The 16,386-nt window shown below is 44.3% G+C and overlaps 1 protein-coding gene across 3 annotated transcripts in view; it reads left to right on the top strand.

The window, feature by feature from the left end:
* Positions 1–16,386, top strand: part of Socs7 (suppressor of cytokine signaling 7) — a 34,254-nt gene that overhangs the window by 4,351 nt on the left and 13,517 nt on the right. The window contains exons 2-6 of one of the 3 annotated variants that reach the window (XM_048365386.1): positions 5,369–5,433; positions 13,189–13,293; positions 13,726–13,827; positions 14,658–14,788; positions 15,976–16,144. In XM_048365386.1, the coding sequence (XP_048221343.1) occupies positions 5,369–5,433; positions 13,189–13,293; positions 13,726–13,827; positions 14,658–14,788; positions 15,976–16,144 (572 nt within the window). The remainder of the gene's footprint in view (positions 1–5,368; positions 5,434–13,188; positions 13,294–13,725; positions 13,828–14,657; positions 14,789–15,975; positions 16,145–16,386) is intronic. The other 2 variants (XM_048365387.1, XM_048365388.1) reach the window with 2 other exon arrangements.

Consider the following 16,386-nt stretch of genomic DNA (forward strand, 5'->3'; position numbering starts at 1 on the left):
GGGGTTCAAACTGAGAGCTTCATGCTTGCTAAGTAGATGCTCTGCCACTAAACCATGCCTCTAGCCCTGTTTTGTACTTGTTATTTTTGACATGCTCTTGGACCACGATCTGCCTATTATGTAGACTTCCTGTTGCTATTGAGATGACAGGTGTGCACCCCTGTGTCTAGCTTCCCTCTGTTGAGAAGGAATCTTAGAAACTTTCCTGGCTTGGATGGCCTGGTGCAGTGTACCTCCAGTGTATTTTAGGTTGACAGGCACACTTCATTGAGCCCAGCTACCGGCTGAGAAAGGGGACTCATAAATTTTTCTGCCTGGCCTCTTAGTTGTGATCCTTCCATTCTCAGCTTCCTAAGTAGCTAGGATTCTAGGCATAGGCCATTGACACGCAGCTCTAAGTTTTTTCACTGTTCCTGTGGGTCTTGAGATCTAAAGGAGTCTTTTTGTGTTATAGCATGATATGCTAAGACCAAAAATGATTTTATGGCATGGTAAGGAAGTTCTGGCTGTTTGGGTTTTGGGTCTACACTCTGTTGATCTTTTTAACTGTCTTTCTACAACGTAGCTGTGGTTGGTAGCTCTCTTAGAATTAGTTCCCAGGCTTTAGAAATCTCTATCCCTTTGAGTCTTGTGCCTTTCACATCTCAATATTCTCCCAGCCAATGTCATTCCTAAGGTTTTAGGAGTTGGACTAAGCCTCTTAGCTTTTCCCTGGAAGTTCCTTCCATAGGTTCTTTTAGCTGGTTTATGGTAGCATTTTGGATCTGACCTTGTTGCACAGATGTCTGTGTATTGGAACTAAAAATGAACACATGGTTTTTGTGCCTGTAGCACATGGACAGACACTGGCTTATGATGTGTTGGAAATGGCACAGGCTGCCTGATTTGGCACTGTGTTCTTGAACAGGGGCAAAAGGTATATTGGGGCCATAAGTCCAACCAAGTATTTGGACATCCTAGTTTGGAAATTACTTTGAAAAAAACAATGTATATGTCTTAGGGCATCAGTAGAGGTAGAGGAAATCTATGGACAAGAAAGTGGAAGGCATTACTATTTTATTGTTTATATTTTGGGTTTTAAGGAATTTGAAAAGTGACAGTGGATATATCTATGTGGTATTGTCCTGTCTAGTTTATACTTATAACTGCTTTTATCTAATATTGTTGCCAGACAGTGGAGATAAGTAGAGGCACAGATGATGACACAAAAGGACTTCTAGCTTAAGACCTTCTATCCCCCAGCCTGTGGAGCCCACCAAATCCTATCCTATCCCAATCTACCACTCATATGTTTCTGCTGCTAAGATACAGGTGGCCCACTGGCAAAATTATAATGGCTTAACTTTGTATCTCACCTATTGTCAGAGTGATATGGGGGAGGCATAAATAACATGGGCATGCTATACAGAAGATTAATTTAAAATATTTGTCTGAAGCCATATCACTCATGTTGCCTTCCAAAAAACAGTACATTAGTTTAGAATAGGCTTATCATTCCAGATGTTTTCTTTCTTTTTTTTGGCCAGTCCTGGGCCTTGGACTCAGGGCCTGAGCACTGTCCCTGGCTTCCTTTTGCTCAAGGCTAGCATTCTGCCACTTGAGCCACAGCGCCACTTCTGGCCGTTTTCTGTATATGTGGTGCTGGGGAATCGAACCCAGGGCCTCATGTATACGAGGCAAGCTCTTCTGCCACTAGGCCATATCCCCAGCCCCTCCAGATGTTTTCTATAAACAAAAAGATATATAAAATAAATGTACATGAATAACAAATACATACCTAGGTCTTACCATTAAACTTGGCAAATTCTTAGACTATTATGAATACCTTTGAAGTCTCAACTGTTGCTTCCTGATTACATTTTGCTTCTCCCTTAGGTAAATGCAATGCCACCCTCAATTTTGTGTTAATATTTCCTTTTTTTTCCTCTTTCTCTTTTAATGTCACTTAGATTTTTTTTTTTCCACAAATGACTGCCAGTAGAATGTTGCTAGGATCCTTAAGATAAACTGTTTTGGATGTTTAGTTAGACAGCATTTCCTTGAAGAGAAGGAAGCATAGGTATTTATTATTAGCCTCTCAGTCTCTTAGACCTTTTACTTCTTTGCTTCCAGCTCTGAGGCACCCTTATTTGCCAAGAAAAACCATCCTGGCACACTAAAATGGCTCTGCCTGAGTTTAGATTCAGATGTTTTTCTTTTTCTAGAGCCTAGGAACTATGATTTTTCTTTTTCAAAATGTCGGGGGTGGGGAGAAGATGAGCTGAAGTGAGAAGGCCTCCGCAAGATGTGTGCATTTGGGTACTGCCGTTCTTCAGTGCTTGGCACTGGAGAGACTCGTCCTCAGCATGGGCAGATGGCAGAGTAATGCAGCTTCCTTTGAAAAGAGGCAAACAGCCAAATGGCTGAGGTGTGAACCTCTCCAAAGGCCAGTGCTATGGTTTCTACTTGCTGAGTTTAATGTACTCACAAGTTATTATACAAAACGCAGTAGCCCTTCAGTAGTCTTAATGTTGATGTCCAGTGGAATTTATTTTCCACTCTAGCCATTTGGATTGTTGGCAACAAGCTGTAGTCAGTTGTGAGCTTTTTTTTGGGGGGGGGGGGGAGGGTGAGGGCCAGTCCTAGGGCTTGAACTCATGGCCTGAACACTGTCTCTGGCTTCTTTTTGCTCAAGGCTAGCACTCTACCACTTGAGTGCTCAAACCCAGGGCTTCATGCATGCAAGGCCAGCACTCTACCGTAGCAAAGCTACATTCCCAGCCCCAGTTGTGAACTTTTATAAACAGAGGGACTATGTTTGTCTTGTTTGTATGTAGCTGTGGTACTCACAGTGTGTGCCATTAGACCCCTCAAGCCTCAGCATGACACAGGGTATGAAGACAGGTCAAGAGAAGGGAACTCACCAGTGTTTTCTTCTGAGGAAGGGTGGTTTTGGAATTCTGTTTGAATTTTGAGCTCAGTTGAAGCTTTTCTGAAAGGTAAATAAATACACAAACATCTGAAGCCAAATAACTTCAAAATAGGATTTCATTTTGGATTTTTTTTCTTTTTTTTTTTGGCCAGTTCCGGGGCTTGGACTCAGGGCCTGAGCATTGTCCCTGGCTTCTTTTTTGCTTAAGGCTAGCACTCTGCCACTTGAGCCACAGCGCCGCTTCTGGCCATTTTCTATATATGTGGTGCTGGGGAATTGAACCCAGGGCCTCATGTATATGAGGCAAGCACTCTTGCCACTAGGCCATATCCCCAGCCCCTGGATTTTTTTTTTCTCTCGATCAGTACAATTGAAAGTTAAGACAGGGCTGGGGATATGGCCTAGTGGCAAGAGTGCTTGGCTCGTATACATGAAGCCCTGGGTTCGATTCCCCAGCACCACATATACAGAAAATGGCCAGAAGTGGCGCTGTGGCTCAAGTAGCAGAGTGCTAGCCTTGAGCAAAAAGAAGCCAGGGACAGTGCTCAGGCCCTGAGTCCAAGCCCCAGGACTGTCAAAAAAAAAAAAAAAAAAAGACAGTTTACCTTCTATTTAAATCTTTTGGGTGAGAATATTTTGGAAGGTGAGCCAACTACAATGTATGTAGGCAAGAACTATAATACTATTATTATAGTTATAATTCCTGGTATCAGTCAATTCTGGGTCGAGATTTTTTTTTCTTTTTTGGCCAGTCCTGGGGCTTGGACTCAGGGCCTGAGCACTGTCCCTGGCTTATTTTTGCTCAGGGCTAGCACTCTGCCACTTGAGCCACAGCACCACATCTGGCCGTTTTCTATATATGTGGTGTTGGGGAATCGAGCCCAGGGCTTCATGTATATGAGGCAAGCACTCTTGCCACTAGGCCATATCCCCAGCCCCGGTCGAGATTTTTTTTTAAGTCTGGTTAGGTATAATTTAAATGCCACAAAATTCACCTCTTTTAGGTGTCTAGTTCTATTAAATTTGACAGACTTATATGGTATCCAGAACTACCTTAGTGAGCATGTAGCCTGTTTCCATCACCTCAGTTATATCTTTGCCTTATTTGGGTCCTAGGTACTTGTAATCCTAGCTACTCCCGGAGGTGGAGATCTGAAGGTTGTGGTTTGGAGCCAGCTGGGCCAGAAAAATCCATGAGATGCTTATCTCCATTAACTAGCAAAAAGACAGAAGTAGAGGTGTAGCTCAAGTAGTACAACAGCACTGAGCAAAAGAGCCAAGCAAGAGTGCAAGGCTCTGAGTTCAGGCCTTAGTATTAGTACAAACAAAAAGGAAAAGATCTTTGTATTGTGATTTTTGCATTATAGTCTTGTGAAGGTTTTTATTTTTTTAAGTTTAGTGTATTTCTGGAAAGAAAGTCCATACTGGAGTCTTTTTCTTCCCTCCCTCCCTCCCTCCCTCCCTCCCTCCTTCCCTCCCTCCCTTCCTCCCTCCTTTCCTCCCTCTTTCCCCCTCTCCCTCCCCTCCCCCATTCTCTCTCTTTCTTCTTTCTGTGCTGAGACTGGGGTTTTAACTCAGAGACTGGGTGGGTACTGTCCCTTGGCTTTTTTGCTCAAGCCTGGCACTCTGCTGCTTGAGCCACAGCTCCACTATCAGCTTTTTTTGGTGATTAATTAGAGATCAATCTCAGGGACTACTCTTCCTGGGCTGAGGTATCTCAAGATCTCAACCTTCTGAATATCTGGAATTACAAGTATGAGCCACTGATGCCCTGGCTTCATTTCTTTTGATTTTCTCTGAAATGCCATTTGAAATTGGTACAGTGTGTAATCAAAGGTAATTCGCTGAGCAGCATTAAGGAGGAGTCAGAGAGAGCTATGTGACTGAGAGGAAGGGTTGTGCTTGGGTGCTAGGCAGAGCCTCTATCCTTTGGCCCATTTCTCTGAGCAATTGGGCAGAAGTAAACAGTCTTTCTGGTTGAAGGTTCTATATGTCTTGTAGTGCCCTTCTCAAGTTTGACTATGTGGTTCTACTAACTTCTTTGGGGACCTCCTGCTCTTAGAAGTGGATCCAGAGAGAAAGCTATTGTTTCAAGTGCCTTGTCATGTCTAGAGCATTTTTCTTGGCTCCCAAATGAAAATCAACTCTGTATCTGACTCTCTTCCTCTTGAAATGGACTTGCTAATTACCATTCAAGGTGTTCTACTTTTTTAATGTGTTGAGTATAGAGAGATTCAAAGGGATTTCTCACTGCTTTGTAGGCTGGTGAATTTGGTAGCCAAATCTATTTAAGAAATTGCCTTATTCTCCTTCAAATTTTAGGCTTTTATTACAAAAGTGTTGCTGACAATGACTGGAGTTTGCTTTATTTTTCAGTGTATCTGGAATTGAGTTGTAGTAATTTAAATGCATACATGTTCGTTTCTCCCTTTTATTCTGTTCTTTCTTACTCCCTAGAAAACCCAGATTGACAAGAACTCAAAGTGCCTTTTCTCCAGTCTCCTTCAGTCCCCTGTTCACAGGTAAGGATGATGTCTTTTTCTTTCCTTTGACATCTGAGTGTTTTGAGACCTGTCAAGAAAACACTTGCAGATGCCTCACAGGGGAGCTCTAGATATGTCCACAGTAATTTCCTTCATTCCCTGCCAGAAGGTTTAAGGTGGGAATATTTTTATGGTATAGAATGTGTTATGCAGTGCTTAGTTCACAGTCATCACATATAAATTACAAGTAGAAATTACAGGCTCACAATGCATTAAAGACTCGCTAGAAGTCATGTAGATTCTATCCTTACTTCCAAGGGAGTTCATAGATAATCTAATAAAAATGATCCATCAATAGCTGCTGTTTGTTTTTTGTTGTTGTTTTGGTCGGTTTGGGGCTCGAACTTGGGGTGCTGTCCCTGAGCACTTTTGCTCAAGGCTAGCATTCTACCACTTTGAGCCACAATACCATTTCTGGTTTTCTGGTGGTAATTGGAGGTAAGATTCTCTCAGACTTTTCTGCCCCGGCTGGCTTTAAACAGTGATACTCAGGTCTCAGCCTCCTAAGTTACTAGGATGGCAGGTGTGAGCTACTAGTGCGTGTGTATATACATGCATGTGCGTACCAGTATTCAAGTTTGAACTCCAAACCTTGAGCTCTTTCTCTGCTTTCTCATTCACAGCTGGGCCTCTGTCATTTGAGCCACGGCTCCACTACCAGCTTTTTGCTGGTTAATGGGAGATGGAGTTTCATGGGCTTTTCTTCCCAGTCTGGCTTTGAACTGTAGTCCTCTAGGCCTGTTTCTTGAGTAATTAGAATTACAAGCATAAGCTCTCAGCACCTGGCTTATATGGTCTGTCTTGTCTTTTTTTGCCAGTCCTGGACTCGGCCTGAGCACTGTCCCTGGCTTCTTTTTGCTCAAGGGTAGTACTCAGCCACTTGAGCCACAGTGCCACTTCTGGCCATTTTCTATATAAATGGTGTTGAGGAATTGAACCCAGGGCTTCATGTATATGAGGCAAGCACTCTTGCCACTAGGCCATATTCCCAGCCCTGTCTTTTCTTTTGTGCCTATCCTGCTGCTTGGGCACTGTCCCTGAGATTGTTTGCTTAAGGCTAGCTCTCTACTACTTGAGCCACAGTTCCACTTCTTAATTGGAGAATCGGAGATGAGTCTCATGGACTTTTCTACCCAGGCTGGCTTTGAACTCCAACCCTCAGATCTCAGCCTCCTGAGTAGCTAGGAATACAGGTGTGAGCCACTGGTGCCTGACTGGTCTATTTTTAAGACTTTAGGGCATAAAGGATTACATGAGTTCTTATCTTGCCTATTTTAGGGGCTAGCAGTTCTTGCAGCTGTTAGCATTCTTCATTCTATCTAATTTAAGTCTTTCCTCTTCTAGCAGGGAACACAGTTGCTAAAGTAGGAAATCTGTTGAATGTCCTTTGAGTAGTGGATAACTACTTTCTCGTTTTATGGCAAACTGTTTCAGAGGGAGACCTTCTGTTCTGTTCATAGGATATGAAGCTCCTGATTAAAAAAAAACAACACAAAACAACTGTAGGAAAAAAGGTCTTTTTCAAGTTACCTCAAGTCTCAGAAAGTGATACTCTTCATTGGTTGTAACTGAGAAGCTATTAAAAACAATGTCCATCTTAGCTGGGTGTGGTAATCACACACCTGTAATCCCACACTGGAGAATTTGAGGCAAGAGGATTGTGTATTGTGTTCTCTAAAAGGTGATTGAGCTGCATGCTGGTGGCTCATGCCTCTCAGCTAAATTCAGGAGGCTAAAATCAGAGGAAAGCAGTTCAGAGCCAGTTAGGGCAGAAAAGTCTGAGGGATTCCATGTCCAAAAGAGCTGGGCTGGAAGTGTGACTCAACTGGGTAGCACACCAGTTGTGAGCAAGCAAGGACTTGAGCAGGCGAGCCAAGCAGCAGCTTGAGGAACAGAGTTTAAGCCCTGGAACTGGCAAAAAGAAAAAGTGATTAAAAGAATTATGATTTAGGGGGGCTGGGAATATGGCCTAGTGGTAAAGTGCTCGCCTCGTTGAACCCCTGGGTTTGATTCCCCAGCACCACATATATAGAAAAAGCCAGAAGTGGCGCTATGGCTCAAGTGCTAAGCCCTGAGCAAAAAGAAGCCACAGACAGTGCCCAGGCCCTGGGTTCAAGCCCCAGGACTGGCAACAACAAAAGAAGAAGAAGAAGAAGAAGAAGAAGAAGAAGAAGAAGAAGAGGAGGAGAATGATGAATGGGCATTTCCAGGAAGATGCTAAGCATGACAATGAGTCCCCCCAACTAGATAGATTGTAGTCAGAACAAAGGAGTTTGTACCCTATGTAGACATTTGTAGTAGTAGAGAATGAGGTCTCTGTTCTTACTCCAGACCTAGTGTTGTGCCAAGTCGCAAGACCACCACCAAGAAGACCACCGAGACTCAGACATTCCGAAATGCAAAAGCAAGGCAAGGCTTTATTCAAGCGAGCTGCAACTCGGGCCTCGTCCTACCCACCGACACAGCGGAGGTTAGGGGGGAGCCCCGAGCTGTGATTACACAGGGCTTATAAAGGCAAAGAACAAGCTTACAACAATCAGGTGTTCAAGCAAGCAAGATTAGGACACAGGTACAAATCTGATTGGCTCAGGGTTTGATTCTAAAATGGGGTTCACGTGGTAAAATGGGGTTCACGTGGTAAAATGGGGCCTGACTTCAAAGTCTGGCACTTCATTTCCCCCTTTTTCTTTTTGGTACCTTGGGAGCCAATCATGGCTCCATTCTGTCCATTTCAATGGCTTGCATGTCTAGGGGATGATATAGAGGTAAGGCATGGGCCAGTAGGGCCCAATGTAGTAACCAAAGGGCCTGTCACCATTTCTTACAAGTATAGTCTCTGTACCTCTGTTTTGCTTGCCTCTAGTTTATCCTGCCTCATCTTCCCAAAAACAACTCTGGTCCCTCGGTTTTAAAGGGGGGCTGATGGGTGAAGATCAATCATCTTCTGTAACTTCTTCAGGCTGACTCAGGGGCGTTGACCTTACCTAGCCAGGAACCTATAACCTTAGTCTACTTTACCAAGGGACTGCAGGATTACTGCAAACTGAAAATTAACTTTCAGCTATACAGACTTACCATTAGCTGTATAGTGTTTAGTATCCAAATGTAAGCAACAAAATAATACAGAAACTTCTCAGCTGTACTCTAAGTGTTGGGTGGCTATACCTGTATTCCTGAGCAAGCCCAAGACTACCTAAAATAAGGGGGTCACCTCACTTTGGAGTGAGCTGCCAAAATAACATCAACACTAGCCAGGGTAGTAAGGAAAGAAGGCAAAAAGAAAATTATAACAATATTCAGTCTAACTTTCTTTTCTTGAGACGAAGGTGAAGCGGCTGAGTTGGGTACTTGGAGACCTCCCATGTCCCACCACGGTAGTCGTCGTCCAGGGCAAAGGGGTCAGCTGGCCTGGTGTGGAAGCAATGAACCCAAGTGGCGATGCTGTCTAGGGTTTCTTCCACCATGGTTCTAAGGATTTCAGTCCCCTGGTCTGAATAATGGGGGGTAGGGACAGAAGCAGAATCATATAATGCCTTAAGTTGGGGTCACATTCTTGTGCACGAGCTGCAAATAATTGAGTTTACACAAAAATTCAGCATCATCCAAATCAGCAAGCAATTCAGTCTGAAGGCTAGGGATAATGGGTGGGGCGTACCCGTACATTATTTCAAAATAAGTAAAGCCAAGCTGATAGGGAGAATTTCTTACTCTAAGCAGAGCAAAAGGAAGGAGTGACACCCAGTCTGCACCAGTCTCTAAGGCCAGTTTAGTTAAGGTTTCTTTTAGAGTCCGATTCATTTTCTCTACCTATCCTGAACTCTGGGGTCTATAAGCACAATGCAATTTCCGTCCCCAGTGCTGCAGCTATTCCCTGACTTACTTTTGAGACGAAAGCCTGTCTGACCCAATGGTGGATGGGAAGCCATACCTGGGTACGATTTCTTCCAGGATCTTCTTAGCCACTACATTTGCAGTCTCATGCTTTGTTGGATAGGCTTCAACCCATCCTGAAAAGGTGTCTACAAAAACTAGCAAATATTTGTAATTTCTGTGAAATCTACTTCCTAATACACACCTGGCCTATTCCCACAGAGGCGAGCTCCTTTAGTAATCTGTTGATTGGGGGCATTGGCAAGCTGACAGGCCTTGCAATTTTTAACAATATCTTCTTTGATGACCTAAAAAAAATTACTTTTGCAGGCCTGTAACAGATCTCAATAAGGATACAATCTCAGGTCTACAAGCTTTCTTTCCTAAACAGTTGTATCAGCTTAAAATTCTCACTGCCAGTCAGAGCTTTGACACTTAGCTCTGATTTTTTTTTTAATTTTAATTAAAGAACCCTGAGAAATCCTTTAAAGCATTTGGTAATGCCCAAACTTGATGACCCTTTGACTTTTAAACAAACATAGTTTTGCATCATACTGCAGTCTTGAACATGTTCACACTCACACATGCACACACACATACATTTTCAAAAGATCTTAAAGTGCGCAGAATAATCATCGCTCTTACATTTTAAGACAAAAACCTTTAACAAATGATTTTAGCATTCTCCAGCCTCATTTTCCAGGGCTTGATAGTTTTTTTTTTTTTTTTTTTGGCCAGTCCTGGGCCTTGGACTCAGGGCCTGAGCACTGTCCCTGGCTTCTTCCCGCTCAAGGCTAGCACTCTGCCACTTGAGCCACAGCGCCGCTTCTGGCCGTTTTCTGTATATGTGGTGCTGGGGAATCGAACCTAGGGCCTCGTGTATCCGAGGCAGGCACTCTTGCCACTAGGCTATATCCCCAGCCCAGGGCTTGATAGTTTTAGCAAAACATTTTTAGTCTTAGTAAAACATTTTAGCACACCATACACATCTTTCCAGTGAGCTAAAGTCAAGTCCAGGGGAGTGGAAGGAACGTTCCCCATCATCTGTCAGTCAGGCACAGCGCAAGGAAGAAACACACAAAAATAATCACAGGCACAAAGACCAGACAACACTTACAGACAGACTTAGGGAGCCGTGGCTTACAGGTTTGACTGTGTCTCTCCTGCCCCTGTGAGGAGGCAGACCACACAGTCTCACTGTGCCTCTCCTGCCCCTGTGAGGGGGCAGACCACACAGTCTTGAGGCTCTCTCTCTCCCGTTCCTGTGTAGGAGCAGACCAGACAACCCCGAATATAGAGTGGACTAGACGGGCGCCCGTTAGAAGGGCCTCCCGGTCCAGTCCTTCAGGTTCAGGGTGGTAGTGGGAAGCCTGAGCCCCCTGTGAAGGGCTTGAGGTGTCCTCCAGGACTGCCCATACGAGCGTGTCCACTCCGGCTGGTCCTTCACTACCCACAGACACACAGAATGAACAGCCCTATTTTCTTACCTTCAGAGTCTGGGGTCTCGGGGGTCTCTGGGGCCATCCCGGACGAAACCCCAAATGTTGTGCCAAGTCGCGAAACCACCACCAAGAAGACCACCGAGACTCAGACATTCCGAAATGCAAAAGCAAGGCAAGGCTTTATTTAAGCGAGCTGCAACTCGGGCCTCGTCCTACCCACCGACACAGCAGAGGTTAGGAGGGGGCCCCGAGCTGTGATTACACAGGACTTATAAAGGCAAAGAACAAGCTTACAACAATCAGGTGTTCAAGCAAGCAAGATTAGGACACAGGTACAAATCTGATTGGCTCAGGGTTTGATTCTAAAATGGGGTTCACGTGGTAAAATGGGGTTCACGTGGTAAAATGGGGCCTGACTTCAAAGTCTGGCACTTCACTAGAATCTCTTCCTTTTGGCAATATGCCTTTCTAGTCAGTAATTATTTTCTATGTAATGTAAGTTACACTCAAATTTGTGATTTCAGCTTAGGAATCTGGAATTGCATCTTTTTTTTTTTAATTGACTTGACCAATCTTGAACCTGCTTATTAAGCTTTGTGCTCATGGCTTGTGCTCTCCCATTTGAGCTACAACTCCAGTCCTTGAATTATACCTTGTATCTAACTGCTGTACCTGCATCCTAGAGCTCACTAATCTGTTGGGAGATATTTGTCCATGCCTGTTGCACTGCTCAGGGCAGTGAGGTCCTCAGTTACCAAACCACGTATTGAGTCCAACCAGCTTACTCAAGTGGTGACTTTGAGGAGAGTTTTTCTGTTTGTTTTCCTCAGTGCTGGGGTTCAAGCCCAGCTGAGGGCCTCACATATATTCGACAAATGCTCTATTACTGAGCTATGCCTCGGGCCACTACTTGTACCTTAATCAATGTTTAAGACCTTTGTGAAGGTCTTAAGATTTATTTAGATTCTGAAAATCCAGCTCCTAGCATAGAGTTACAGATCATCTCATTGCTTCAACTGGGAAGCATTAAAATACAGCTAAGAGCTAATTAAACCCTGAGTATGAAAAAGCTATTGGAAATAACACTCAAAGGGCTAAGTTTGGGAAGTTTTGTGTTCTGACCTATAGATGAGTCCTGCCAAAGCAGACATGACCACCAACCTGTGATAATGAAATACCCCTTATTTTCAAGTGGCCAGAAGAACATATGGGTATATGGCAGAGAACAGACTGGATGACATGCTAGAAATTCAGGGAAACCATGTACCATGTTTATTTTTGTGGCGCTTCTCCTAAATTTACTTGACTTCTGGCTGATTATGGAAATTAATTTAGGGTCAAACTTTGTCACCTCAGCTATTAAGAACTGATAAGTCAGTGGTAGGTTCTTTTACAAGAAAGCCATCTAAGCTGATGTGGGGAAACTTTGTCTGCATTCAGCTTTACCCTGCAGTTCTTAATACTTGGTGGCACTTGCTCTTTCCATGCTCATTTAGCATAGCAAGCCACTTGCCTTGCTCCCTAAGGCTGAAATTGATTTTCAGGTACAAATGATATTGTTTCCCATGATAGAAAAGATCCCTTGTTCAAGGTAAATCAGTGGCAGACCAGTATTAGGTGGATTTTCCACTGTCAATAACAACTCAGGAGGCTGAGATCTTCAGGATTGTACTTCAAAGCCAGCCTGCAGGGGCTGGGAATATGGCCTAGTGGTAAAGGGCTTGCCTTGTATACATGAAGCCCTGGGTTCGATTCCTCAGCACCACATATATAGAAAAAGCCAGAAGTGGTGCTGTGGCTCAAGTGGCAGAGTGCTAGCCTTAAGCAAAAAGAAGCCAGGGACAGTGCTCAGGCCCTGAGTTCAAGCCCCAGGACTGGCAACAAAAACAAAACCAAACAAAGCCAGCCTGCGTAGATAAATTTATAATACTCCATCTCCAGTTAACCAACAAAAAGCTGGTTGTAGGGCTGGGAATGTGGCCTAGTGGCATGCACAAAGCCCTGGGTTCCATTCCTCAGCACCACAGATACATTAAAAGCCAGAAGTGGCGCTGTGGCTCAGGTGGTAGAGTGCTAGCCTTGAGCAAAAAGGAAGCCAGGGACAGTGCTCACCCAGGGCCGGCAAAAAAATTTTAAAAAGCTGGTTGGAGGTGTGACTCAAGCACGCTGAGCAAGTGTGAGACCCTGAGTTCAGGCCCCAGTACCAGCCATACACTAACAAACCTTGGCTCTTAACAGGACAAAGAAATGAATGATTGAATTTTAGTGCCTAGGGGTGATTCCAGCCCAGTATTTGATTTTGAGTGCATTTTGAAATTGTAGACCTCTAGCCTCCTTTGCTTGCCCTTTATTTCACTTTGCTTTTGGCCTCAGCTTTGGGGCAAGGTGCTTCTGTAACATGCTTGCTCCGTGAATCCTTCAGGTGAAACAGTGTCACTTGTGGACGTGGATATTTCTCAGCGGGGCCTGACCTCTCCACATCCTCCAACTCCCCCTCCTCCTCCAAGAAGAAGCCTCAGCCTCCTAGGTATAGTCTCCTTGCTCCCCTTTCTTCCAGCTCACCTTAATAGGAGGATAAACTCTAGACTTACTCTTTCCTGGGAGCCAGACAGGCTCCTGGATTTTTAATGATGGCCCAATTATTTCCTGCCCCTTTTTTAGCTCCCTTGTTATAACCCTAGACAGTTAAACCTGCATGCTATAATATTTACTGTTCATATGTTAATTAGCTTTACACTCATTTTGCCTTCAATCTACTGTTATAGATAGCCTTACTCTTCTGCTTCCTAAGCAGAGCAAACCAAATTAAGATGACTATTGCCCACTGTGCAAAGCATGGGGTGAAAGTCAGACCACTTTGCCCCAGAGGGCATCCCAATAACCCTCCCTTTCCTTTGCCTTCGCTTCATTCATTCTGTGCACATTTTTATGATTCTTTTGCTTTTGTTCTCTTTTCTAGATGATATCAGTGGGACGCTGCCTACATCAGTCCTTGTGGCTCCGATGGGGTCTTCCTTGCAGTCTTTCCCCCTACCTCCGCCTCCTCCACCCCATGCCCCAGGTTAGCTTAGCTTAGAGGCAAGACTTAACCAGAGTGGAAGGATGGGAGAAATCTATTTATGAAGATAACAACTTTTGAGAAAGCGTTAATCTTTCCCCTTGGCTGGACCAGAACTTGGAAATGAGGCCAAGAACTATTTTTTCTAACTGGTTTCTTGGAGGTGAATCTGATTTTTCCTAGGATAAAAGACTACTGAATTTTCCATCCCTACTGATGAGAGTGTTTTGCAGTCCTTGAGTAGATGTCACTTAGGAACCTGCCTTACTCTTAGGATGGTGAAGACGTTTAATATGTTGCTCGTTTTCAAAGCTCTTTGGTTTTTCTAAGCTTTTAGTATTTATTGCAGCCTTGTAAATAAGTACTAAGCACTTAGTAGCCCATATCTACTTTGCCAGCCTCCTATACCCAAGGAATAAAATAAATGTTTTCTACTTGCCTGGCAAAATCATTACTCTTCAAGGGCAAGTAAGCAAGTCACTATTTCCAAGGCTGCTTTACTGGCACTTCACTTCTAGGTGGGAGAAGTTGGAATCGCTCTAGGCTGGTGAAGTCCCTGAAGTAGTCACCTTAGTCAGGTTAGTGAGCCGCTCTCCTACCTCTTTTCTGGGGTTAAATGCCCCCACCCATCCTTCACAGCTTACACGAGCCCACACAGCTTTTTGTTCCAGCCCATTCAGCTCTTTCCCACTGCTTTGGCTTCTACCCTTTCCAGCTTAGCTTCTAATGCCTTTCCCCTCTTCAGTTAGCATCTCTTTTTTGGGGGGAAATGTTTTGCGTGTGGGTGGGACCAATGACAGAAAACAAGTACCTTTCACTCTCTTGCCCTGCAGATGCATTTCCGCGGATCGCTCCCATCCGAGCAGCTGAATCCCTGCATAGCCAGCCCCCTCAGCACCTCCAGTGTCCCCTCTACCGGCCTGACTCAAGCAGTTTTGCAGCCAGCCTCCGAGAATTGGAGAAGGTTAGTGGTTCCTAAAGACTGGCAGGTAACATTTGAGTTTTTTGTTTTTGTTTTTTTTTTTTTGTCAGTCATGGGGCTTAAACTCTGGGCCTGGACGTTCCTGAGCTCTTCAGCTCAAGGCTAGCTCTCTAGCACTTGAGACACAGCACCAGTTCTGGTTTTCTGGTGGTTAATTGGAGATTAGAGCCTCACAGACTTTCCTGCCTGGCTGGCTTTGTTTTTTTTTTTTTTTTTGGCCAGTCCTGGGCCTTGGACTCAGGGCCTGAACACTGTCCCTGGCTTCTTCCCGCTCAAGGCTAGCACTCTGCCACTTGAGCCACAGCGCCGCTTCTGGCCGTTTTCTGTATATGTGGTGCTGGGGAATCGAACCTAGGGCCTCGTGTATCCGAGGCAGGCACTCTTGCCACTAGGCTATATCCCCAGCCCGCCTGGCTGGCTTTGAACTGCTATCCTCAGATCTTCAGCCTCCTGAGTAGCTAGGATTACATACAGGTGGTGAGCCACCAGTGCCCGGCTCTGTTTGAGTTTTATACCCAGGCTCTTACTGTTTTTAAAGGAAGAATAGTTTCCTTGCTTCCATACTTACAGTGACAAAATAGTATTATATTCTTTTTACTCTGTCAGAGATGTAATAAAATTGAACTTTGGAGCCAGTGGCTCACACCTGTTAATCTTAGCTACTCAGAGGCTGAGATCTGAAGATCAAAGTTTGAAGCTAGCCTGGGCAGGAAACTCTGTGAGACTCTTTATCTTCAATTAAGTACATTCCCCGCCCCCCCTCCCCCCAAAAAAGCCAGAAATGGAGCTGTGGCTCAAGAGATATAGCACTAGCCTTGAGCAAAAATGCTCAGAGATAGTGCCCAGACCCTGAGTTCAAATCCCAGAACTGGAACAAAAAAAATTAAATTCAGAAATGTTTAGACAGTCTGATTTTGATAGATTAACCCAGTTCCCTTGTATTTTCTTAGTAGGCCCTGAGTAATAAAGTGTAGAATTAGTCTCTGTTACTCTAGAGGAGTAGAATAAGCCTGATAGTCATTGCTGATAGTTGGGATTCTTACAGTGGCTTTTACCTACTCAAATGTTTTGGAGAACAGGAGGTTCCCCCCTGGTAAGAGAGATTGTGCTGAAAACTTTTGACATTCTTTGTTTTGTTAAACTAGTTGGATGCTTCTTGTCTCTGATAGTGTGGTTGGTATTGGGGCCCAATGAATTGGGAAGATGCAGAGATGAAGCTGAAAGGGAAACCTGATGGTTCTTTCCTGGTACGAGACAGCTCTGATCCGCGTTACATCCTGAGCCTCAGCTTCCGATCACAGGGTATCACCCATCACACTAGAATGGAGCATTATAGAGGTAAGAGGTATTGCTGTTGTTAGCCTTCTTCCCCATTTGGTATTTGACTTTTTCATGGGAAGAATTTACAGGAATAAAACTAGAAATTGGGGGTAAATCTCATAGACTCACTAAACGTTTATATGGGCTCTAGTTGTAGTCACTAGAAGAAATAATGGAGCCAGGCTCTGGTGGCTCATTCCTATAATCCTAGATATTCAGGAGGCTGAGATCCTAGGATCATGGTTCAAAGCCAGCCTGGG

The sequence above is a fragment of the Perognathus longimembris genome, chromosome 17 (genome assembly GCF_023159225.1).
Source record: "Perognathus longimembris pacificus isolate PPM17 chromosome 17, ASM2315922v1, whole genome shotgun sequence".
Lineage (NCBI taxonomy): Eukaryota > Metazoa > Chordata > Mammalia > Rodentia > Heteromyidae > Perognathus > Perognathus longimembris.